This window comes from Ovis aries, chromosome 3 (genome assembly GCF_016772045.2).
Source record: "Ovis aries strain OAR_USU_Benz2616 breed Rambouillet chromosome 3, ARS-UI_Ramb_v3.0, whole genome shotgun sequence".
In the NCBI taxonomy this organism is placed as follows: Eukaryota; Metazoa; Chordata; class Mammalia; order Artiodactyla; family Bovidae; genus Ovis; species Ovis aries.
In genome coordinates this window covers 90720908-90745668 of record NC_056056.1, presented here as the reverse complement: position 1 = coordinate 90745668, position 24761 = coordinate 90720908, and the positions used below count along the sequence as shown (strand labels likewise).

The 24761-nt window shown below is 40.0% G+C and overlaps 1 protein-coding gene across 31 annotated transcripts in view; it reads left to right on the top strand.

The window, feature by feature from the left end:
- Positions 1-24761, top strand: part of LTBP1 (latent transforming growth factor beta binding protein 1) — a 454253-nt gene that overhangs the window by 279232 nt on the left and 150260 nt on the right. For all 31 annotated transcript variants that reach the window (XM_060412286.1, XM_042246288.2, XM_060412293.1 and 28 more), the window contains 2 exons: positions 9405-9527; positions 22078-22245. In XM_060412286.1, coding sequence (XP_060268269.1) covers positions 9405-9527; positions 22078-22245 — 291 coding nt within the window. The remainder of the gene's footprint in view (positions 1-9404; positions 9528-22077; positions 22246-24761) is intronic.

Sequence of the window (24761 nt, the reverse complement as noted above, 5' to 3'; positions counted from 1 at the left end):
CAGGTATGGCCAATACTACGTTTTTCTTAATATTCAGAACGCTGACTAGTGAAGTGATAATATCCATCAATGTTCTCATGTAAAAGCTTTTCAGTGACGTTTCCTCTCATTCTTCTGTGATTTTGCAGTTGATGCAACATTCGCTACAGTTAGTGTTTTCTCTATAGTTCCCTTTCGTTCCTTTATCATAAGGGAATTGATTGTTGTAATGTTTCTTTCTTTCTCGGAGGAAATAAGCAATATGTAGAGGAGAGTAGCGTGGGTGAAAAAATGAAACTTAGAATCCATTGTTGTTGCTATGTATTCGGGAAATTATAGTAGAAAACAATAGGTATGAACTAAAAAGGCTGGAGTCAACCAGACTTGATAATTAAATTACTGAGTACTTAAAATGTTTAAAATTCTTTTAACTTACCTATCAGATTCATCACAGAGCTGTGCTGTATTTAGTGATTTAATGCTAGAAATTGTGGGGGTACTTAGTGTGATGCTGAATCATGTTTTGCAGTAGTGATGACCAAAGCAATTGATATGTTTTCCTGATTTGAAGGTGTTATTTTACTGTCCTAGACATTCTCTTGGAACTCCTGCTGCTCTTTGTAGTCTAAATAGGTACAATATTTTGGGTAAGAATTTAAACAGTTTTGATCCAGACCTGAGTATCATTTTAGCATTTAAAATCAATTCGGGACCCGTTCCCATCCATTGTAGAATCATTTTCCATTGTGTCCTCTTACTGTGCCTCTATCACTGGGATGGGATTCAAAAAGGAAATGTCTGTTTATTTTATTCACTTTTCTTCAGGAAAGACAGTGGTGAAGTGAGTCATTAGCACATTGTATTTTCCAATAGCTCTCTTTGACCTTAATCTCTGGAGCTATAAACTCAATGGGAAGATGCCTGTTGAATCACGAGTGATGAGGAAAGCCCATGATAGATATGTTACTATGAATGTTTCAAGGAGAAATTAAAGTGGTATCTATAGATTATAGTCAGAAATCCAAGACCAGCAGAGATGTGCATCTTCCATGTGTAGCACACATGTATTGAGAAATAAGTGCACACTGTTTTCTGGGCTCTAACAGTTCTTTTTATCATGTTACTCTGCAGACAGAAGGACTGGGAGGCAGGGAATTGTTCCACAGTAGTTTGCTTCCTTTGGATGAGTCCAGTGACTGAATCCATCCCATGATAGATGATTTCAGTTTTTTTAATTTTTTGGCCGTGCTGGGTCTTCGTTGCTGCGTGGGCTTTTCTCTTTTGGGGCAAGCAGGAGCTGCTCTGCAGTTGCGGTGCATGGACTTCTTGTTGTGGTAGATTCTCTTGTGGGGTACAGGCTCTAGGGTGTGTGGGTTTCAGTAGTTTGGGTTCATGAACTCTAGAGGACAGGTTCAGTAGCTGTGATGCACGGGCTTAGTTACTCCAGTGCATGTGGGATCTTCCTGGATCAGGAATTGAACCTGTGTCTCCTGCACTGGCAGGTGGGTTCTTTACCACTGAGCCACTAGGGAAGCCTGGTGATTGTTTTAGAAACAGCTGCATCAGGGCCCAGGTTGAAACAAAGACAGCCACAAGGAGACCCATATAATAGTTTGTGGGGCTGACCCAAGAGAGCAGCATTTTACACAATTTGCTCCACAAACCACCAGTTCAGCTGGATGTTAATAGATGGTGTGTGAAAATAGAGCCCACAGCCAGATGTGTGGAGAACCCCAGGTTAAACAGAGAAAGCCAAGAGTCCTCGCCAGAGAACATCTCAAGGTCTTTAATGTGCTAATTATACAGAATATGTCACGTTTCTCAATCATATTCAACCACAAAACCCTTCTTTGGGCAGAAGTCTCATAGAGCTTGTGTTTTATATAAAACACCTTGGGTAAAATTGCTCTAGAATGTTGATCTTCAAATATTTTTTTGTTGCCTTGTCTCCTAAATTTTGAAAAATTTAGATGTTCTCACATTTTTAACCTGATATCTACATTTTTTAAATCAAAAATTAAATGGGCATAGTAGATTCATTTTTGACATTGATATTAGATATGGACTTTAAACACTTTCATCAAAACTTTGGAGCAGCGGAATTGGCTTACTTAATTTATAAATAATGTTTGTCATCTAACATAATTGGTAAAACCAGATCTTCTTATGAAAGAGAACAGGCTTATCCCTTGTCCTGGGACTCTCCTTCAGGGGAGAGATTTGTGAATTGTTCATTTGTTTGATGTCTGATCATTTCACATTGTAGGACAGTGTATCTAGAGAGAGTCCAGATGCGTAAGAAGTGTGCCTTGGAGGGAAAGTAGACACTGAGTAAAGGAGAGAAAGGAAACGAGATTGGCTTATGTGGTTTTAGAGCACTTCTAGACAAGGAAGTGGCAACCCACTCCAGTATTCTTGCCTGGAAAATTCTGTAGACAGAGGAGCCTGGCAGGGTACAGTCCATGGGGGTGGCAAAGAGACATGCCTGGGTGACTGAGCACAAAGAAGGAAATTTGTGAAGGCTTAAGATCTAGAAATTGATTCATTAAATAAAAGTATTCAAGCACATGTGTCCCCTGTCACTTGCCTTCAGGGGTATGTGAAGCTGCTTCTGAGAAGGAAGAGGGGCAAGGAAGGATTAAAAATTACATATGTGCTCTTAAGAGAGTGAACTCCTCCTTTCTCTAAAGTAAGTGATCCCTCTTTAATAGCCAGATGGTCTGTCTGGCTAAGAAAAGTATTTACCTCAAGAGGTTTTTTTTTTTTTTTTTTTTCCTTTCTCCTTTCAACGGGAAGTCAGATTGCTAAATTGTGATGGAATTTCTGCTCATCAGCAAAAATTGAGTAGACACAGCAGAATCTACGAAGTGCTTTGTATTTTCACACAGTGCAAAGATCTGCATGTACTCTTCTCACCTGTGCCTAATTCCTGTTGGTTACTGGACATGCCTCATTTCCTGGATAAACATGCGTCACTAAAAAGGCAGTAAATTAGTACTCGGTTAAAGATACATACTTTCCTGTAGGAGCATGGATACATAAAAATGTGTTTATTTCCCACAGGGGACTTATACTAGTCATGATATATCTTCTGCAGTAAATGTCATACTTTATTCCTTGGCATTTTTAACTTCAGCAACTGGCAGATTGTTGTGAAGTCAGGATATTTAAGCTGGAAGCAACCGTGGGGATTATCTGTGTTGTGAGAGAGGAAAGTGAGCTCAAGAAAAAATAAATGACTTGATCTCAGTGACATAGTTTAAGATCCTAATTACCAGACTAGGTCATACTGAGATATTTCTCCTGTTAGATTTCCCCATTCTCCCTTAACCCTTTAAAAAAAAAAAAAAAGCTTGGACCGAGTTGCCTCTATAAGCTGGAAATAACTGTTATGTTGCTGTTGGTCCAAAATGATTCCAAAGTTCCACTGAGAGACGGTGTGCTGTACAGATACAAAGATGATGATGATGATCCTTGCTTCATTGTACTGGGTTATTGTATCATTCTCGGGTGCTGAAATGCTGAGGCTGTGTTATATTTGGTTGTTTAAACAGTCTCTTGTTATGCATACCACCCAACAGGCAATGCTGCCAATGTTCAACTCTCTTAGATTTATAAGAAGAGCAGTTTTGTATTAGTGAACTTGATAAGTGGCCAGAGGTTCATAGTAGGCTGTACTGGGCAGAGAACGCTATAAATGTTCTAAGTGAATGGAGAAGTATGTAAATCATACGAGCTGTACCCCCTCCCTTGGTTTTGCCTTCTCTGAAGGTGCACACTGGGCTGGAAGAGTTTCTCCCTTCCTTTTTGCATCTGTAAGCATCTAGACTGCCCACCACTGCAGCTCAGATGGAGATATGGGGGTGGGTGATGGCTCTGAGTGCCAGCTCCTTCAGCCATTCATTTTGACCTTCATTTTTGAACTCAGTAAACTGTGTTTTTTTTTTTGCAAGCGGTTACACCATTCTTTCAAAGAATGGAAGTCCACAGTTGTCCAGAGAAATTTGGTGGTCCACAGAGGAAAACAATGACCAAATTCGTTTGTTTACCATTGTTTTGTTTTTTTAAACTAAGCACTACAGTACTTTCAATTAGAACACATTAAAGGAAATTGGCTATTCCTATAGAATATGACACTTCTGAAGCAGTTATATTTGTCAAATGTAAGTAATTTATAGATGTTATAATCAAGTTAGAAGTTTTTATTTAATTTTAAATAAGTAAATAGCCCAAGGAATTGTAGTCTAAATAGAATTATAATTCATAATGGGTCAGTTACATTCCATATAATTGTTAAATTTTGACCTGGTAATGCCTTCTCTCAGTATAATCCTTAAACCACTCACATACAGATAGTTCACTTTCAATTTTGTTCTTAATGCATTTGTGAATCTTTACTTTCCTTCAGCTTATTTAGAACTGGGAGGCCTGGCCTTCTGCAGTCTACGGGGTTACAAAGAGTTGGACACTACTGAGTGACTGAACTAAAGAGCTTGAGTACCTCAGAAAGTCATTTAGATAATTGCCCATGTTTCATATTAATCCTGGAGTTCTAAATTAAAAGTAATGGGGTATAAGTTTTTTGTCCTTTTTTTCCTTTTAAACACAAAGGGTATACCCTATCTAGCTACCCACAGTCCTCTCAAGAACAAAGCAAGGGATAGAAGAATCAAGTGGCAAAGATAAGAGAATTTCTATCCAATTTTTAGATGTGAAATTTGGCATATTAGGAATGAACAATATATGAATGGAATACTTTTTAAACTTTTATTTGTGAGTTGTTGAAACCAGAATGTGATTTTTTCACAGAAATAATGTCAATGATGTTCAAATTTTCTTGACAAATACCAACTTAGAAGTTCAGTTTTTGAAGCAGATATAAAGGAACTGTCTTGCTTAAAAGAGGTAGGCAGGATGCCCAGGCTCCTGGGATGGGTCTGCAGATCGCAGTTAAATCTGATGAATTTACCTTAGAGCCCTAGTCAGACATGGTGATGCTAGGACTCTGGTCTTGCAGATCACAAAGCACACAGCCCCCGACTGAGCAATCTGGGGAACCTAGTCTGTTTTGCTTCTTGCTCAGGCTGGAGAACCTCCTCAGAGATAGTAAGAGACCATCCAGATGTAGACAGTATAGATGCTGAGCTGAGCGAATGAAACCCTCCAAATCCTGTCATGGAACCACCACTTGCCTCCACCCCATCGTTCCTCAAACAACCTCACTTCAGAATGGTCCTTTCTGTGCTTATAAGCTCATATTTTCATCCCCTCTTTGTGTGTTTTTCAGTGAAGGCATTATTGACAATTTTGGCAGAACAGTTGTTTGTCAAGGGGGACTAACCACAGTTTGTTTAGCTTAGTGTCCACCCAGTGAGTGCTTCCCAGCCCTTGGAACAAGCATATCCTCCTCTGAGAATCAATTGATTCTCCCTGAGCACTAAGAGGGAAGCTATCTTAACTGACCTACAACATTCCTATAGGTATTTACATTCTAGAAGAGATTGTTTTTAGATCTAAATGGCTAATTAATATATGAAAAGGAAGTGCAGGTCTAAGCCACAGTGAGATAACACTACACACTCTCTCGATGACTAAAATGAGAAAACTAACAATAACTTGAGGATGTGGAGCAGTTAGTACTGGAAATGGAACTTGGCATAATTGCTTTGGGCAACTGTTTGACAGTATTTACTAAAGTAAACATGAGCCTTGTTTAGTGACTCAGACATTATACTCCTAGATATGTTCCCAAGAGAAATGAGTACCTGGGCCTATTAAAAAAAAATATATATATATATATATATATATATATCTTTATATATGTATGTGTGTGTGTATATATATATGTTCACAGGTGCATGGTTAGAAATAACCCTCCAAATGTCCAGACAGCAGATTAACTTTGTGCTCAGATAATAAAATATAACAGCAATTAAAAATGAATGGCATGCAGCAACATTAATGAATCTCATAAGCATAATAATTAAAAGTCAGACAAAAGAATATTAGTGATATTTACTCTGTATGAAGTTTAAGAACAGGCAAGAGTAATAAATAACAATGGAAATCAGAATAGTAGTTACCTGTTGGGGCAAACAGAAGGGCCATGTGGGAGCCTTCTGAGGAGTGAAATGTGCTAGGTAATGATGTTGATGGTGGTTACACAGTATTTGCACACACACATATACACATATCCAGTTGTATGTATACATGCAAAGAACTCATGTAGCTGTATACTTAAGATTGATATACTTAGCTTTATATTACTTTAGAAAGAAAAGATCTTGGAAATTTAATTTCATTTATGGTATTCTAGAGAATATGATAAAAATAAATTGGAACAGCTTAGGGAAACAGGATTTTTTTCTGGCAGCTATTAGCATGTGTCCATGTTTTTGAGTTTCTGGAGCCAAACTTAGGGGAAGTGGTGTTGCTAGTGCTGGGGGCACAAGCTGATTAGAATAGAGATGGTAAAAAAAGGAAAAGTCTTACATGGTTCCTCTTCTTCATTCTATTTCTTCCTGTCTGTAGCCATAGCGTTTTTGATTATGTCCTAACGTGTGTCCTCCAGTCCTCTGGCATCATGGTCGAGGTGGTGGAAAGTGTTGAGAGTCAAATAGGGGACATTGGAAGAGGGTACAAGGCAGTAGTTGTGTATCAGGTATCTATGTCTTGGGGTGGGGACGGCGGGAAACACTACTTCAACCTGCAGGGAGGTTAGCCAGCAGGGAGGCCTGACGGGACTGTCATAGAAACTTCCAGGTAAGGGGAGATCCTGGGTCCTAAGAGGTAAACACGGATGGTGTAATGGTGCAGCCAATGATTAGGAGTCAAGTCCACTCTGAGAAAGAGGAAGGCTGATGATCACACCATCGTGTGAGGGGAAACAGAGATTTTTGTCCAGGCTTTTTGACCCAATCGACTGGTTACCCAGATTTGAGGTTTAAGTGGGGATGTGCGATACGGGCTTTGCTTGTACCAGGCACACCTCAACTTGACACTCTTCCTGCTTCTATATGGTGTTTCTCTTAAGGAGAATGAGTTACAGGGGAATGTTTTCAATTACATGGTGTGCATAAATGTGCTTTATAGTAAAACACAGACTCTGATCAAGAAAAAGATGGGCAGGTGCTCAACCATATGCTGGGCAAGGTGTCACCTAGCTGCACCAGCTTCCAGCTGGATGCAAACCTGGAATGCTGTAGAATTTATACAATGAATATGGGTTGTCATTTGAATGTTGTTGAAAATGTCATATTGTCACTGAAGTTAAAAATTGCATATGTTGGGTAAAATACATCCTTATATATGTTTTTGGCTACTTTGAATATGAAATATAAGCAAATAATGATTTATTTCAGGTTGTATCTGCCTTTTATGTGATGATTCTACTAGTAACTGTTTACTACCATGGTGTTCAGTTTTAATGTAGAAAATTAGCGTTTTAAGATCCTTAGTAGAACTTTTATTAGAATTAGTTATTGCAAGAAGTAAGTATCATTTGAAATGGAGACACTAAGAGTCAAGTTTGTTAGGTATTACGCTTCATAAGTCACACTGAATAAAATAGATGACTTCTAATTTTTTTAAAAAATTTTAACTTGTCGCATTGTTTATTTTTAATTATCTTTGCAAGTGACTCCATAATCTTTTTTTTTAAATCTGCCACATTTTTGTCTGTCCTCTTCTAAATCATTTTGATGTCCCCTTGGGTCACTGTCTTAGTCCATTTGGGCTGCTATAATAAAATACCACCGACTGGCTAGCTTAAAAACAGCAGGTATTTATTGCTCACACTTCTGGAGGCAGGGAAGTCCAAGATCAAGACAGCAGCATGGTTGCCTTCTGGTGAGGGTCCTCTTTTGATTATAGGTGTCTGTATTGTATCCTCAAAATAGTGGGAGGGACCAGGGGTCTCCCTGAAGCCCCTTTTATAAGGCAATGATCTTGCCAATGGGCTTAGTTGCTCTGCGGCATGTGGGATCTTCCTAGACCAGGGATCAAACCCGTGTCTCCTGCATTGACAGGCGGATTCGTCACTGCTGAGCCACCAGGGAAGCCCGAATACTGTCACCTTTGGGGAGGGTTAGGATTTCAACAGATTCGGTGGGTGGGGCACAAAACATTGAGACCATAGCAGTCAACCTATGTAGACGATCTCAAGTCTCTATTTGCAGCCGTGATTCCTTTTACCTTATTGTTAAATCTGCTGCTGCAGCTGGATAATTATACTTGAGTATCCCAGTGTGACCTTGTAGTGTCAAACTTATCTCTTCATCTGCCTCTTTCCTTCACAGAACTTTGCACAAACCCAACAATATCTTTTCCTCTTTGCTCAGATTAGAAGCCTTGCAGGCATCTTTGACCCTCTTCCTGTCCAATGCTGTGTTGGCTAGTCAAGTACTGAACGCCATGCATTGTCAGTTGTTCCTTCCAAAAATACAAAAAATACTTCATTCCTTCTCTTCCTGATTATTCTCACTGTCACCAACCTGGCTTGTCACCAGTCTCATACTTGGATTATTCCTTCAGCGATCAAACTTTAAATCTTATCTCACCAAGCCATGTGCTGACCAGATGCATTCCCTACAGCCTGCCATTGATTACATCTTCCTCCTGCTCACAAGCCTTTAGTATATTTCTCTGTTTTCAGTAAAAATTGAATCCAAACCTAGCCTGGCTTTAACTAGCTCTTTTTCCAGCTATTCACCTTCCTAAAACTTCTTTTCCAGCTGATGCTTTGACTCACGATTTCCTGATCCCCCTTCTTTCTCCAGTCTCTTTGCTCATGTTTGTGTCCACCCATGCAGATCATTTACCCTTTCTTACCCATCCATGTGGCTTCTCCCCAGGTTCACTGTCTGATGAAGTCTTACCTCCTTTGCCATGCTGCCGTCTCCCTTACCTGCACCTTCCCCTCATAGCTCTTACTTGTCTAGATAGGCAGTCTCATGGTATAACTTCTTCAGGGTTATGACCTTTCTTCTGATGGCGATAGCTTGACTGATTTTCAGTTCTTTAATTTTTACATAGTTATGTATACAGCTAGACTGTAAAAATCTCCAGGGCAAGGGTCTTTGCCTTACCTGTATGCTCTATAATACTTAACAACACAGACACTAAAATAGAAGATTTGTGAAGGCTGGGATCTTTTGTCACTTTTATTCAGTGGTAAGGCTCTAGTATCTAGGATAGAACCAGGTACCTGATAGGCTTATAGTAAATATTTGCTAAATTGTAGATGCTCAGTAAATGTTTGATTTAATTAAACTGCAAATGCATTAAAAGTTGCTAGCGTCTCATACTTACTGTGACTGAGAGATATTATAGTGGGGGAAAAAAAAAAGAGGGGGGTATGCATTTTATAGCCAGAATCTGTTCAACAGTGCTTGACATCTCCTTCTAAAAGAGTTGTTTTCCTGCAGATATTAATGAATGCCAACTACAGGGTGTGTGCCCTAATGGTGAGTGTTTGAATACCATGGGCAGCTACAGATGTACCTGCAAAATGGGATTTGGGCCGGATCCTACCTTTTCAAGTTGTGTTCGTAAGTAATGATCACTTTTTATTCCTATTTTGGATCAGGTTTTTTGTTTTGTTTTGTTTTGCTTTGAGAGGGTGTGGGAGGAGAATCTAAAAGAAGGTAACAGCTTGGTGGTCAACTGAATATTGAAAATATGCAGGAAGATGTCATTAAAATAATAAAGGGGATGAGGTGGCCTGATATACTGGAGTAAATCTATGTTATGAAGCCTTTTCATTTTTATTGTGTTCAGAAGGAAATGAAAGCTAAAAACTCAAGAAAAAGAGCAGGCATACAGAGGAAAGATACTTTAATGCAAAGAAAGCAGTTGATTAAAATTAGCATACCTAAGAGATGAAAACAGATTTTTCCTTCATGAGTATTTTAAGCATTATTTAGGAGTTAAACTTTGTTCCAGCTTCTGTCTTTAATTAGTCCAAATTCTGAGTCACTTGTGTTTGATTTAATGAGGTTTCACTGTACTTTCTTGGTTGGAAGAGTCTGGGAAATAGTTACCAAGGCCCTGTGTTTCAAACGTTTTATTCAGTTCTAATTTCAAATATTCTAGTCTGTTGTCCTTAAAAACCACCAAAATGTGTCCCTAAACTATTTTGCTTTATGAATCTGTCTCTACGATTTTTCTTCTGCGTAAGGATAAAGATCCTCCATCAAACCTTCTGTACATTCTAATACTGGTATAGAAAATGTAGTTTCTCCAAAAAGACACTCTTGCCACAAAACCAGTGTAATCATTACAGGTCACCTGACGATTAGAGATGCATGCATTTTAGATGTAAAGTGCTCAAACACAGAGTTTTTTTTTTAAGACTACCTTATTTATTAAGGTGAAAAGTGAAAGTGAAAGTCACTCAGTCGTGTCCGACTCTGTGACGCCATGGACTATAGCCGACCAGTCTCCTCTATCCATGGAAGTGCTAGGCAAGAATACTTGAGTGGGTTGCCATTTCCTTCTCCAGGGGATCATCGCCACCCAGGTATCAAATCCTGGTCTCCTGCATGGCAGGCAATTCTTTACCATCTGAGCCACCAGGAAAGCCAAATTTTTAAGGTATTTGTGCCCATTATTACAAAGTAGGTAAACACAACAGATTTTTCAAAGTCATATACAATTAAATATTAAACATTTTAAACTAATGCATGGCAGAAAGTTGTCAAGATAATATTATGAGCAATTCATTAATTTTTGTCTTGCTGGATTTCTATTTTTATTTAACTTTTTTTTTTAAAATGTGGCTCCAGTATTTGTTATTTGGTATCTTTTTGATCCCCAGTTTTAAATTTGCTGTGTCTTCAAGACATGTTTTTTTCATGAAGGTACTATCATTTGTTTTTAACGGTGCATCTCTTAACCCTGTGCCCTAAGCTGATGGATAGACATGGTGAAGTAAAGACAGATGTAGTGAAATAAAATGACAACTTCATTCATTACTTTTAGATGAGTTTATTGAGGGTTTTGGAACATTGTTACTAATTACTATTATTTTCCTTTAAAACCTGTCAAATGCAGATTAGGAAATTTTGCACGTAAATTCTTTCCTCCATGTCCTTTCACGGACAGTTCTGATCATGCAGCAGACAGACACCTGCTAATTATAGGGCTTTTTTGATGGGTGGAGAAATCAGACTGTAAAATTACACTTGCATACACGGTACATTTGCAAATTGATGCAAGGATTTGGAAATTTCATGCCAAAAAACATTGTTGAAAATATCCAGATAATTTAGGGATAATTTCTGGCTGACTGGAATTACATGAGTAAGTATTATAAATATATTTTTATAATTTAAGCATAAAAGATTTTTAGAGTTTGGGTATAGAGTAGTGAATATTTTTTTCCCGTTAAATTGATTTGTAGTCTGGTTAAAATGGCTATGTTGAACGTTGTAGATTAGGTAAACTTGGAGGACTGGTCACAAAGTGTTTTATTTGACTAGATCTGATGTCTAGAGCTAAGGGCAGACATCCAGGTTTTAATGAGATTGCAGGAACCTGCCAATGAGATTTTGAAACACTTACACATTTCCTTAGCATTTATTTTCCTTGTCATTGGCCAGATAATACTGAACATATTAAACAGCCATCCGCTCATATTTGAAAAATAAATAATTCAATTTTATGGTTCAGCTACAACAGCTGAAATGATAAGTATTAGGAGATGTTTGTTGCTAGTTAAGTGTTCCAGTTTAGAGTTTGAAGTTAAAACTTGGGCTCTTACCAGCGTTGAGTGGGCAGATTTATTTCTTTTTCCTCTGAATTTACCACATGTAATATCACAGAAATATGTCGAGTCCTTTAGAATTTGTGACTTGGTTCAATCTAGTCCTATCTGTGGGTGAACTATACTTTGAACAAGTCGATGGGGGAAGTCCGAAGAGAAAGAATGTCTTGAGAAAGAAGGAGGGCAGAAAGGTGATACTTAACAACGTGTATGTGTATTAGTTGCTCAGCCGTGTCCAACTCTTTGTGACCCCATGGACTGTAGCCCACCAGGCTCCTCTGACCGTGGGATTCTCCAGGCAAGAATACTGGAGTGAGATATTTACAATACAGGGGTGAAAAATACTGGCAGGATGGTGGTACCTTTGAGAGTCATGGAGGAAATAGTAGGAGGAGGCTGGGGGCCACACACGCACACTGATGCACAAGGGCACTGGGCAGAGCTATTTATCCTTTGAAATAAATGCTCTTGCAAGACAGAAAAACAGCCTTGGATAGATGGTGGAAGCAGATGGAGGTGACTGGCCGCTTTTGCTCAGGCAGCATGAATTTAGGGCATATCCAGGCCATAAAAGGTGTGGCTGACTCTGTGAACTCAAAGAAATGGACTTGGCAGTGGCTGAAGAGCAGTGGGAAGCTCTCCCTGTTCTCGAATACACTGAGGTGAACACCCTCAGAATTCCTTGACTTCAGCCAAAGGTTGCAACCGCTTCACTTTCTCTCCTTGCCCGCTCCCTGTGCTTGACTTAGCCAAGCTGAAAGAGGAAGGTAGGAGGGTTCTGGCCTTGGCCGCCTACAACCTCTGCATCTGTGGATCAGGGCTCTGCTGCAGTAGCATTCTCTAGACCTACCTATCTGTGGGGAAGGCTGAAACCCAAGATCTCTCAGAGAGCATCCAAGAAAAGTGTAATAACCTGTGAAGAGTGAGTAGGGAAGCTTTCTGACTTTTTAAACGGCAATTAATTTTCTTCAGACACTTGAGACCTCTTAGGATGAATGCTGGGAAGGGTGTACCCACAGGTTCAAAGTGAATGAAAGTCACCCAGTTGTGTCTGACTGTTTGCGACCCCATGGACTGTATCCTGCCAGGCTCCTCTGTCCATTGAATTCTCGAGGCAAGGATACTGGAGTGGGTTGCCATTTCTTTCTCCAGGGGATCTTCCTGACCCAGGGATCGAACCCTGGTCTTCTGCATCACAGGCAGACTCTTTAGCATCTGAATTCTGAGCCTGCATGTTTGCTGTTCCGTTATATCCTTGGCCAGTATAAAGGGTTAGAGAGAAGATGGGCTCCTACCCTAACTCCAGAAATCACGAGATGTCGAACATATACCTTCAAAAAGCCAGTTATATTCATGAACACTGTTTCTTTTTAGTTTCTTCAGCTTCCTTGAAGAGGTAAGAATTATTTCACACAATAGGAATCTGAAGCCAGGAGAGTTTAAGTAACTTTTCAAGATCATGTAGCTCATCCTTGAAATTTGAGATTATAGAATTGGGTTTCGTGCCTTAAATGTAGGGTTCTAGATCAGGAATTGGCAAATAATAGCCCATGGGCCAAATATGCCCCATTGTCTGTAATTGTAAATAGTTTTATTGAAACACATTCTGTCCATTCATTTACATACTATCCATGGCTGTGAAATAGCCGTTGGCAGAGCTGAGAAGTTGCAATAGAGACCATATGGACCACAGAGCCTAAAATGTTTGTCTTGTCTTTTTTTTTTTTTTAATGTTATATCACTTTTAATAGATTTATTCACAACATTTTAAGAGGCATGATTATCTGGTAAAACACAGGGAAAGATTTCTGACTTTTGGGCTAAATCAGTGCTGTCCAATAGAACTTTCTGTGATGATGGAAATGTTCCGTATCTACATTGTCTGAGGTGATAGATACTAGGCATAGGTGGCTGGTATGCCAAAGAGATTGAATTTTTACTTGTATCTGTCTTCAGTTTTTTTAACTTTTTATTTTATATCGGAGTATAGCTAATTAACAATGTTGTGATAGTTTCAGGTCAACAGCAAAGGGACTCAGCCATACATATATACATGTATCCATTCTCATCTAAACTCTTCTCCCATTCATAGGCTGCCACATAACATTGAGCAGTATCTCATTTAAATTTTATCAAAGGAGCAGTATGTGGGCAGGGGCTAATGAATTGGATCTCATAGTTCTAGACGTGTTTTTGTAAAACTGATTGGGTAAATGACCACCAAGATCTCTCTGGCAGAGAGAGCAAAATGGGCTTTCTTTCCTGACCTGGTGGTTTTGTCCATGGTAAGATTATTCTTCCCTAGAAGTGAGACTGGGAGCTTCTTTGTCACCCCTGACTCTCATCTCCTTTGGTCTTCAAGAAAGTCATTAAATCTTCATAATCTGTTTTATGCTTTTTCCTTTCTTCCAGCTTCTGCTGTGGCTGTCTCAGCTTAGACCCCTAGTTTTCCTCACTTAATGACCACATAGCATCACGGCCTTAAGATTACACAGATCTGTGCCCAGTGTTTGCTCCCAGATAAAAGCAGTAACAACTCAAACTGTGACACTAGTGTAGGAATCTTCACTGTATGCTTACCAAGTGCCAGGCACTGTGATGAGTACTTTGTATGGATTACCAAATATCATAGTTACAGGATCTCTGGGAGGCTTGTATTGTTCTTCCTATTTGGGAAATGAAAAGATTGAGGCACAGAGGGAGTAAGGATCTTGCCAAAAGTAACACAGCCTGTAAGTGGTAGAACCCAAATTTGAAACTCTGTCTCACACCACTAGCTGAGCCTTTAATCAGGAAGAGGAAACTAGTCTAAATTGATAGGAGCAAGTCATATATTTAAGTCTCACTGTATAATAGCTAGTCTGACTCTGCAGTGGCCTCAGGGTCATTTTTAAAAATTTTATTCTCCCAGAATTGATTTTTAATAGCCCATTTCCTGAAAAGGCTCTTACCCAGTGGCTCTTACTTCCTTAGTAAGTCATCTGTTGGACTCCTCCTAACAGTGTTACCTGATTCCCACACCTGCATCCCAACACTCATTCCACTGGGACTCTAAGCTTTAAAGACATGAAACTCTGATGTGGAATTTCCTCCAAGAAGTGAGTAAGGATACTGGGTGGTTGGGATGGGGGAGGAGTAAAAACGAACTAGGAGAGACTAGCTATCTTCGTAGTCTGTTCTAGTTTTCAGCTTCTTCCAAGTACCAGATGCATTTATGTCTGTTTAATAATGTTTGAATCGATCAGAGCAGCATGCCTTTGAGAGTGTTACAGAGTTGGTTGTACAACCCTATAATTAACTCATAAGTTGTTTAATGTATAATTGGGGAGCTTAGCTGTGAGAACCATAGTGTCATACCTTCTTACTGTGGTTTGTAATGGAATCACCATCAGCATTGAATACATGGTGATGATGATTCAATACTACACTTGGGTTTAGAGCTGTATGTTTATTACTTTGGAAGATTTTCCCCATGTCTGTTGCCAAGAGCAAAAGACTTGTTTTCTTGACTTGACTGATTGTGGTATTTTCGGTAGGATATATGCTTCTGAAATGTTTTCCCCTCTATACAGAGTACCTGAATCTGTGTACCCTAGTCTTAGCAACATGCCCTGCAAAAAAATAGAATCTGCAAAACCCATATTTAAGATTTCCTACATATATGAACTGTGTTTAGTGTTTCCTGTGGAAGTATGGGTTGGCAGCAGTCTGCTGCAGGGACAAGGGTTCTGCGTGTGGGCATGGCATAAGTCCTCTTGGAGGAGGTCTCCATTAACCCCACCATAGAGCTGCCAGAACTTACATAGGACTGGGAAATAGACTCTTGGAGGGCGCAACAGATCCTTATGCACCAGGACCCAGGAGAAAGGAACAGTGACCCCACAGGAGACTTGCCTGTGGGTGTCTGGGAGTCTCTGGTGAAGTCATGGGTCAGTGGTGGCCTGCTGCAGGGTTCGGAGCATAGACTGTAGCAGTACATGCATTGCATCTTTTGAGGGAGGTTACCATTATTTTCATTACCTCCACCATAGTTTGGCCCCAGGTAAATAGCAGGGAGGAAACAGAGCTCCACCCAGCAACAGAAAAATGGATTAAGGATTTACTGAGCCTGGCCCCACCCATCAGAACAAGACCCAGTATCCCCCTCAGTCTATCTCCTCAGGAAGCTTTCATAAGTCTCTCATCCTTCTCCATCAGAGGGCAGACAACTGAAAACCACAATCACAGAATACTAACCAAAAAAAGCAAAAGAGTTTCAGAAAAAGATCTATTTCTGCTTTATTGACTATGCCAAAGCCTTTGACTGTGTGGATCACAATAAACTGTGGAAAATTCTGAAAGAGATGGGAATACCAGACCACCTGACTTGCCTCTTGAGAAACCTATATGCAGGTCAGGAAGCAATAGTTAGAACTGGACATGGAACAACAGACTGGTTCCAAATAGGAAAAGGAGTACGTCAAGGCTGTATATTGTCACCCTGCTTATTTAACTTATATGCAGAGTACATCATGAGAAACACTGGGCTGGAAGAAGCACAAGCTGGAATCAAGATTGGCAGGAGAATTATCAATAACCTCAGATATGCAGATGACACCACCCTTATGGCAGAAAGTGAAGAGGAACTAAAAAGCCTCTTGATGAAAGTGAAGGAGAAGAGTGAAAAAGTTGGCTTAAAACTCAGCATTTAGAAAATGAAGATCATGGCATGTGGTCCCATCACTTCATGGCAAATAGATGGGGAAACAGTGGAAACAGTGACAGACTTTATTTTGAGGGGCTCCAATCACTGCAGATGGTGATTGCAGCCATGAAATAAAAAGATGTTTACTCCTTGGAAGAAAGCAATGACCAACCTAGACAGCATTCAAAAGCAGAGACATTACTTTTCCAACAAAGATCTGTCTAGTCAAGGCTATGGTTTTTCCAGTAGTCATGTATGGATGTGAGAGTTGGACTATAAAGAAAGCTGAGTGCCGAAGAATTGATGCTTTTGAATTGTAGTGTTGGAGAAGACTCTTGAGAGTCCCTTGGACTGCAAAGAGATCCAACCAGTCCATCCTAAAGGAAATCAGTCCTGAATGTTCACTGGAAAGACTGATGCTGAAGCTGAAATTCCTGTTTCAATACTTTGGCCACCTGACGCAAAGAACTGACTTATTTGAAAAGACCCTGATGCTGGGAAAGATTGAAGACGAGATGAGAAGGGGATGACAGAGGATGAGACGGTTGGATGGCGTCACTGACTCAATGGATGTGAGTTTGAGTTTACTTTAGGAGATGGTGATGGACAGAGAGGCCTGGTGTGCTGCAATCTGTGGGGTCGCAAAGAGTGGGACACGACTGAGCGACTGAACTGACTGACTGACATATATGAACCCATCAGCATGCTTTGTAATCCCTCCTCAGTATTCTTTCCCATTTCCACCAATCCTTTAGCAATCTTTGGGCAATACTCATTTTATTTTATTTTTTTTGAGTATAGTGTAAATCCTTACGATGCAATAGAATGTTTAATCCTGTTTATCATATTTTAAATAATAAATGTAGTATACTAACATTAATGAATTATCCTTTACAACCAGGCTTCCCATCTATGGTTAAAGAGAGTACTCAGACAATAGAAACACCAGTGTTGCATCATTCTAGGTAGTATATTGTTCCTGGGTTTATAGAAGTGTTTAATGTAATAAGTGAAATTGCCGCTAAGTCATTTAAAATATAAAAGAATAACAGATGACTTAGGTATTACAATAGAGGCTGTTTTAAATATCACATCCTATTAGAAATCAGAGGGAGGCATACATTAATACTTTTGAAAATTTGAATCATAGGAACATCAGTAAAATTTAGGTATGTAACCCAAGGCTTTTCACTGGCTTCCTCCTGGGTTTTCTTCCATCTTCAAAGGAGCAGATTTTTTATTAGTCAGAAGTTTGTGTGTACTTGGGATGAGGCAGAATGTTTGGTTACAACATGGTCTGATGTTCCGACACACCAACAGTTGAGTTTTAAGTGTAAATAGAATTTTTTTAATAAAAAATGAAGTACATTTAGAACACCTCAAAATGATTAGTTAAAAATTAATCTTTATAAAAATAAGTACAGCAGTTGAGTTTTGATGACTTTGGAAGCCGATGATTCTTAAAGACCGCCCCCTAACTTGAAGTGCTTTGGAAGCTGTCATGGAAAAAGAACGCCAGTACCCCAGCACTTATAGAAAATCTTGGTGCTAGGAAATGAGGGAAGAACAAAAACCTATAAAAGAGACCTTTCAGGAGAAGATACCTAGGTATTAGCTATTCTTCATAGGATAAAATGCCTGAAAGTTTACTTACTTGTGTATGCTGTGCCTGGGAGCCTCAGCTAGAGGCTCACTTGAATGAACCAGCCATCTCTATCATTCACTTACACACCAGTATACATACTAATCCCTTGGAAACTGAATTGCTGATTGGGAGTTTGGGCAGCAGGCCCAATATGCTACTTCAAAGTAGAGGCCTTGGCTAGGAGACCAGGGTGAGCATAAGGGGAATGGTACCTGAGATAGTGTCACCGCCCTGGATATGCAGGTGAGTGGACACAGGGAGTGAACATGGATAAGTCAGTGCAAGCGGCCAGTGTCATCATTTCCCAGTGTCCAGGGTTTGGAGAAACTCTGCTCTGCTTTAAATGGCCCTTGTTCTTGGGATCTAGAACTTAATGCTATTAGTGTTATCATTAAGCCCTGCCACATGTGAAATGGCTTCTCTGTTGGCTCAGATGGTAAAAAAGAATCCAGCTTCAATGCAGGAGACCCAGGGTTCAATCCCTGGGTTGGGAAGATCCCCTGGAAAAGGGAAAGGCTATCCACTCTGGTATTCTTGCCTGGAGAATCCCATGGACAGAGGAGCCTGGCAGGCTATAGTCCATCGGGTTGCAAAAAGTCAGACATGACTGGGTGACTAAGCACATAGCACGTGTGTAAAATAGGCTCTTGTGAGTTGACCCGACACTGTTTCTATGGAAATATGTGTTGTGAATTCCAAACACTTTGGAGGAGAAATTTTGGAGCAAAATCCTCAGTGAGCTGACTATATTAGAACTATGTATATGTTCTTAAGATTATACAACCTACTTATAGAAACAGACAGACACGCGCATACACATATATGTGCTGTATAAGTGATGGTCATTCATTTCAGAAATTTACTATCCTTTTGAAGGTAATCACTATTCTCTTACATTTTGTTTTACCTCTGTGACCTTTGATTTTTCACAGCTGACTGGCACAGACTCCAGAAAGTGAGTAGGGAAAGGAAGAGAAAAGACTTAAACATCTCCCTTTTACCACATTTTGAGTAGTTTTGGGCAAACTTGGCTTTACTAGAGGAGCTAAGTTTTGAAGGCTTAGGAAGGTGTCCTCAGCGCCCCTCAGTCCACTGCTCCCATCTTCCTGTTCACTCATATCTTTCTTTCCTAATATTTTTGGTTGGTTGAAATTCTGTGACTAAATAGTGATCAAGATGTGTTCAAATGCCCTTAAGAGGATGGAGATACCTGGTTTTATTAATAAGGGAGGCTGACATGTGTTTTGTGTCTACTCTGAACCAAATGTTTAGCATATGATAAATCTAGTCTATACATTGAGCTTGTTACTTATAAGTCAGGGGGTTGCTGAAGCTCAGCTGCTGTATTAACATTCTCTCCAGAGGTATGGAGCCAGCAGGGCGGGTGGATGGGAAGGGATTTTGAAGGAACTGGCTCACATGATTGTGGAAGTTCAGTCAGTTCAGTCGCTCAGCCATGTCCGACTCTCTGCGACCCCATGAACCACAGCACGCCAGGCCTCCCTGTCCATCACCAACTCCCAGAGTCTACCCAAACTCATGTCCATTGAGTTGGTGATGCCATCCAACCATCTCATCCTCTGTCATCCCCTTATCCTCCTGCTCTCAATCTTTCCCAGCATCAGGGCCTTTTCAAATGAGTCAGCTCTTTGCATCAGGTGGCCAAAGTATTGGAGTCTCAGCTTCAACGTCAGTCCTTCCAATGAACACCCAGGACTGATCTTTAGGATGGACTGATTGGATCTCCTTGCAGTCCAGGGGACTCGCAAGAGTCCTCTCCAACACCACAGTTCAAAAGCATCAATTCTTCGGCACTCAGCTTTCTTTATAGTCCAACTCTCACATCCATACATGACCACTGGAAAAACCATAGCCTTGACTTGACAGACCTTTGTTGACAAAGTTTTGTCTCTGCTTTTGAATATGCTGTCTAGGTTGGTCATAACTTTCCTTCCAAGGAGTAAGTTCAGTTCAGTCAGTGTAGGCTGGCAGGGAAGTGGAGTCCCAGGGAAGGATGAATGTTGCAGCCAGAGTTTGAAGGTCATCTGCTGGCAAAATGTCTTCTAACTCTGAAGAGATCAGTCTTTTCTCCTAAGGACTTCAACTGCTTGGATAAGGACAACCCACATTCTAGAATCATCTGCTTGATTCAAAATCTATTGACTTAGATGTTAATCTCATATGCAGAATACTTTCACATCAACATTGAGACCTGTCTTTGACCCGATATCTGGGTTACCATGGCCCAGTCAATTTGGCACACACAAACCATTGCAGTTAGTCAAAGTCACTTTCCTGGGTTATGCTGCTGGCAAGTGGTAGACCTACTATGTGAACCCAGGTCTGTCTGGCTCTAAAAACTCTTGCTCTCTTCACTGTGCCGTAGTACCTTCATAGAGTGAGGTTGTTTCTTGCAGCAGAGATGTCAGTCCTTTTGTGAGAATGAATATACAGCTTTGAGGGAGAAGGGAAGTTGATTTGGAAGCTCCAAGTGCTAGAGCAATTGGGTAAGGGAAAGGCAAATTGGGAAAACCTCATTTGGCCAATAGTGCAATAGAGAAGAGCTCATCTTTATGTAGAAGAAAGAACTGAGAGGTGACCATCAAGCTTGGTGTATACAACAGTGTTGACTTGGCCTGGAATTGGCCCTGTAAAAACATTCTCCATGCACATTTACTTTAGAAAGTGATCTTTGTGAAGACAGGGATGTGTCTTTCTCTCTCATATTCACCTCATTTGCCCCATAGCTGTTAATTTAATGAAGTCTCATCTACATTTATAGAAGAATCCGAATTAGGACTTAGATGTTGGATGGATATGGGCTGATGTGCTTTTTAAGATGTTTTCTGAGGTGTGAGGATGTCATTTGTTCCTTCTCTGGCGTGCTTTCTGGCTGGACAGGGGGCCTTGTGTGGCAGTGCCAGTCAGAAGCTGCTCTCGGCCTCTGATTTCTGGTCGCTGGTCTAGAATGAGACTGGATGAGGCCCTGTAGGCTCTCACTGTCCTGCAAGTGAGAAGAGTAACAGTTGACTTGTATCAATTATGTTCAACACCTTATTTTCCATGGTACTTGGCTATTCAATAGATGCTATCCTAAAATAACCTGTTGTGTGTATAAAAGTCGCTTAGTCGTGTCTGACTCTTTGCAACCCCATGGACTATACAGTCCTTGGAATTCCACAGGCCAGAATACTGGAATGGGTAGCCGTTCCCTTCTCCAGGGGATCTTCCCAACCCAGGGATTGAACCCAGGCCTCCTGCACTACAGGTGGATTCTTTACCAGCTGAGCTACCAGGGAAGCCCAAAATAAACTCTATTATGGCTAATTACAAAACAGCAAATGAAATCGTAATTTTGACAGTTAGATTTATTTAGGCAGGTTTATTTTGGTTGCAATGATTTATTTTCATTCATGCACACATAACTGATATTTTTAAATTTTAAGTTCTAATTAAAGGATCATATACCTGATTTTTAACACTAGCTAAAATGGAAGAAGGAGCCAGACAACGACAGGGACATTTGATATCCTGACTCCTAAGACTCAATAGGTCAGCTGACCCTAAATCAGGTAGGGTAATGCCCTACATCTAGATAGATTTATCTTGAAGTATGGCTTCTAATCGGAGAAGGCAATGACACCCCACTCCAGTACTCTTGCCTGGAAAATCCCATGGATGGAGGAGCCTGTAGGCTGCAGTCCATGGGGTCGCTAAGAGTCGGACACGACTGAGCAACTTCACTTTCACTTTTCACTTTCAGGCATTGGAGAAGGACATGGCAACCCACTCCAGTACTCTTGCCTGGAGAATCCCAGGGATGGGGAGCCTGACGGGCTGCTGTCTGTGGGGTCGCACAGAGTCCGACACGATTGAAGCGACTTAGCAGCAGCAGCAGCATGGCTTCTAATACAAACTTTAAGGGTCCTTTTAGTATTTATGAGAAATGTCGAACTGGTTTTTGTCATTTCTTGGGTGACATCAGGCCTTATCTCTCTGCTTCAGCGGACACTCCTGTGATCTCGGAAGAGAAAGGGCCGTGTTACCGACTTGTCAGTTCCGGAAGGCAGTGTATGCACCCTCTGTCTGTGCACCTCACCAAGCAGCTCTGCTGTTGTAGTGTGGGCAAGGCCTGGGGCCCACACTGTGAGAAATGTCCCCTTCCAGGCACAGGTAAGACGTGCCCCGGCATGTGCTCATTCATTCCCGGCCACACAGGATGATTTGGACAGCATGGGTTCTTTGTGGTTTCTGACTTTAAATCACTTATTAGTAATACAATGTGTTTTTATCCTTTTGAACAGACCATGAATGTACGAGGTTGAATCAGTGGAAAAAATTACATGCAAAGAGCTTTTCCCATTTGTGTGTAACATTAGACTTCCTTTTGGATGTTAAGAAAAGCCACTGCTTTTTATCCCTAGTTGCTGTCCCTAGTTTCTGCTGTTGAAAAGTGTGGAGACACCGGAAGGCCGTGTGGGGCTTGCACTTTTCTGATGAGTGGCTGTTCACTGCCTGCATGGTCACTAGACCTGATGTAGGTTAACTCTTTTAACTCATGTATTGAATGGGTGCCTGTCAGGTTCTATCAAGAATATCATGCTTGATTTCTCCAGGTGGAAATGGAGAAAATGATATTCACAATTGGATTTATGCTATGAAAATTCATAACTCAAGGGCAGGTCCTCCTATGAACTTCTGGTTGGGAACTGAATATAAGAAGTGATGATTCTTTATCCTTCAGCTGAGTACATAATTGCCTAATGCTCTGAAAGCATAAATTTATCTAAGTGCCTTACGTATCTCAAGGCATCACCAGCTTCTCATGCAGGGTCAAGTAGAGTTAAATGGAAGAGAAAGAAACATACCTGCAAATACTGGGCATAATATTATATATATAAAAGAATGGTGTACCTATTTCACTGACATGAGATGGGCGTAAGACATCAACCTGATTTCTTGTTTGATAGGGTGGTTCCCATCTATGGAAGTGCGTTCACTCTCACAGAGACATTTAATGTCTTATGCCTATAACTTGCACTATTGCAGACAAGTTTTAAATATAAATGTAATTATCACAAGCCACTTTGCTTGTTGCCTAGGATCAGAAACTGGTGAGGCAGAGATAGTATAATGTTGATGATGTTTTAGTATACTGCGTGACTTGAGACATTTCCAGAAGGCCCTAGTAGCCTCCTGATGAGTCTGATCTGCTCAGTATTAAAAAGTAATAATCAGTGAAATTAATGATCTTGATAATTCATAGACCCATTTCTCTTTAAGTTCCATTTTGATAGCTTTTGTAGCCCTTATATGAAGCATAAATCAAGAAAGGGAATGTAACACAGGAAGATTTTCCCATAGAGTCACTAAGTTTGAAAATAATATTAAAAATAAAATTTGGATACTTAACCAGTTTTTTATTATAAGATGATCTTCACGAAAGTAATGTTTAGTTATTTCATATACCTCAAGTATTTGATAGAAAAACTTTTTCTAGAAACTTCTGTTCTTTCACATGAAAATTGTATTTCATAGTTGAATGTAAAAATGAGCTTCTACCATTTAATGTGTGATCCTTAGAAAAACAGTATTTTAGCATGCTTTAAGGAGTATTTTAGAGTTTTAAATTTACTGAGAACTAATTTTAGGTCCAGAACATTCATAGGAGATTTCTTGTTCAGTGGAAGTGAAAAGTGACTTATTTTACTCTCAGTTTTAAAGGTAGAAATGAAGGAGTCGACTGTAAGCCCCTTGCTGTCTGCATTTGGTAACTTGCCTCCGATACCAACACCAGAGAGATGAGGTGGATTTTTCCTCCTCAGGCCACGCATGGCCTTGCCTCCCTTGTCTTCCCCCTTAACTTATTCCTGGTGATTATGCAATGAAGGTTAGGAAATCACATGTGCCCGGCTGATATTTCTTAAGTGTACAAAACCACTTTCCCAGCAGGAATAGCAGTTAAGGATGCAGAATATCTCCTTGTCCTCACAATAATTTGACCAGTTGGTTGTGGTCTGGCTTTTGCTCACTTGTCACCCCTCCCCTTGAAAATAACTACATTCTAACTTGGTGTTTTTCCCTTCATTTCTACCTGTCATCCTTTTAACATGTGTCTTTGACTGGCTTTGTTTTCACCATCCTGAGAATATTTCTTCAAAACCACTTGCCCTTTTCAATTCTTCTTAACCAACCTCTGCATATCAGCTGATACTCCCCACCCTGGTTTCCTCATCTTTGGTTTCTTCAATGGGAATCAAATTAGGATGATTTTAACACCTCATTTCACTCAATAGTGACTGCTTTTTCTTTTTTAACCTTCTTGCTAGTCATTTAATTTAGATGTTACTGAGTTCCTGGTTAACAGTTAATGAAATTAGATCAAAGCAAGAGTGAAAAATCTGATTTCTACTGGTGTTATACCCTCCTCTGAGATATATATTTATAATCTATGTAGTATGTTCTGTACCTAAAAATCTCATGTATTACATATATTTTATGTGTAATACATAGTATGATAAAGAATATTAAATATAAAATATATGTATACTATCTCTTAATTTGTTGCTAATATGTATAATTTGATATATAAAATATGTGCTCTCTCTATATATAAGATTCTGATTGTGTAAGATAAGGAATTAACAGATGGAGAAATGTTAACTAGAAGAATTGAGTTTTTTCCTATA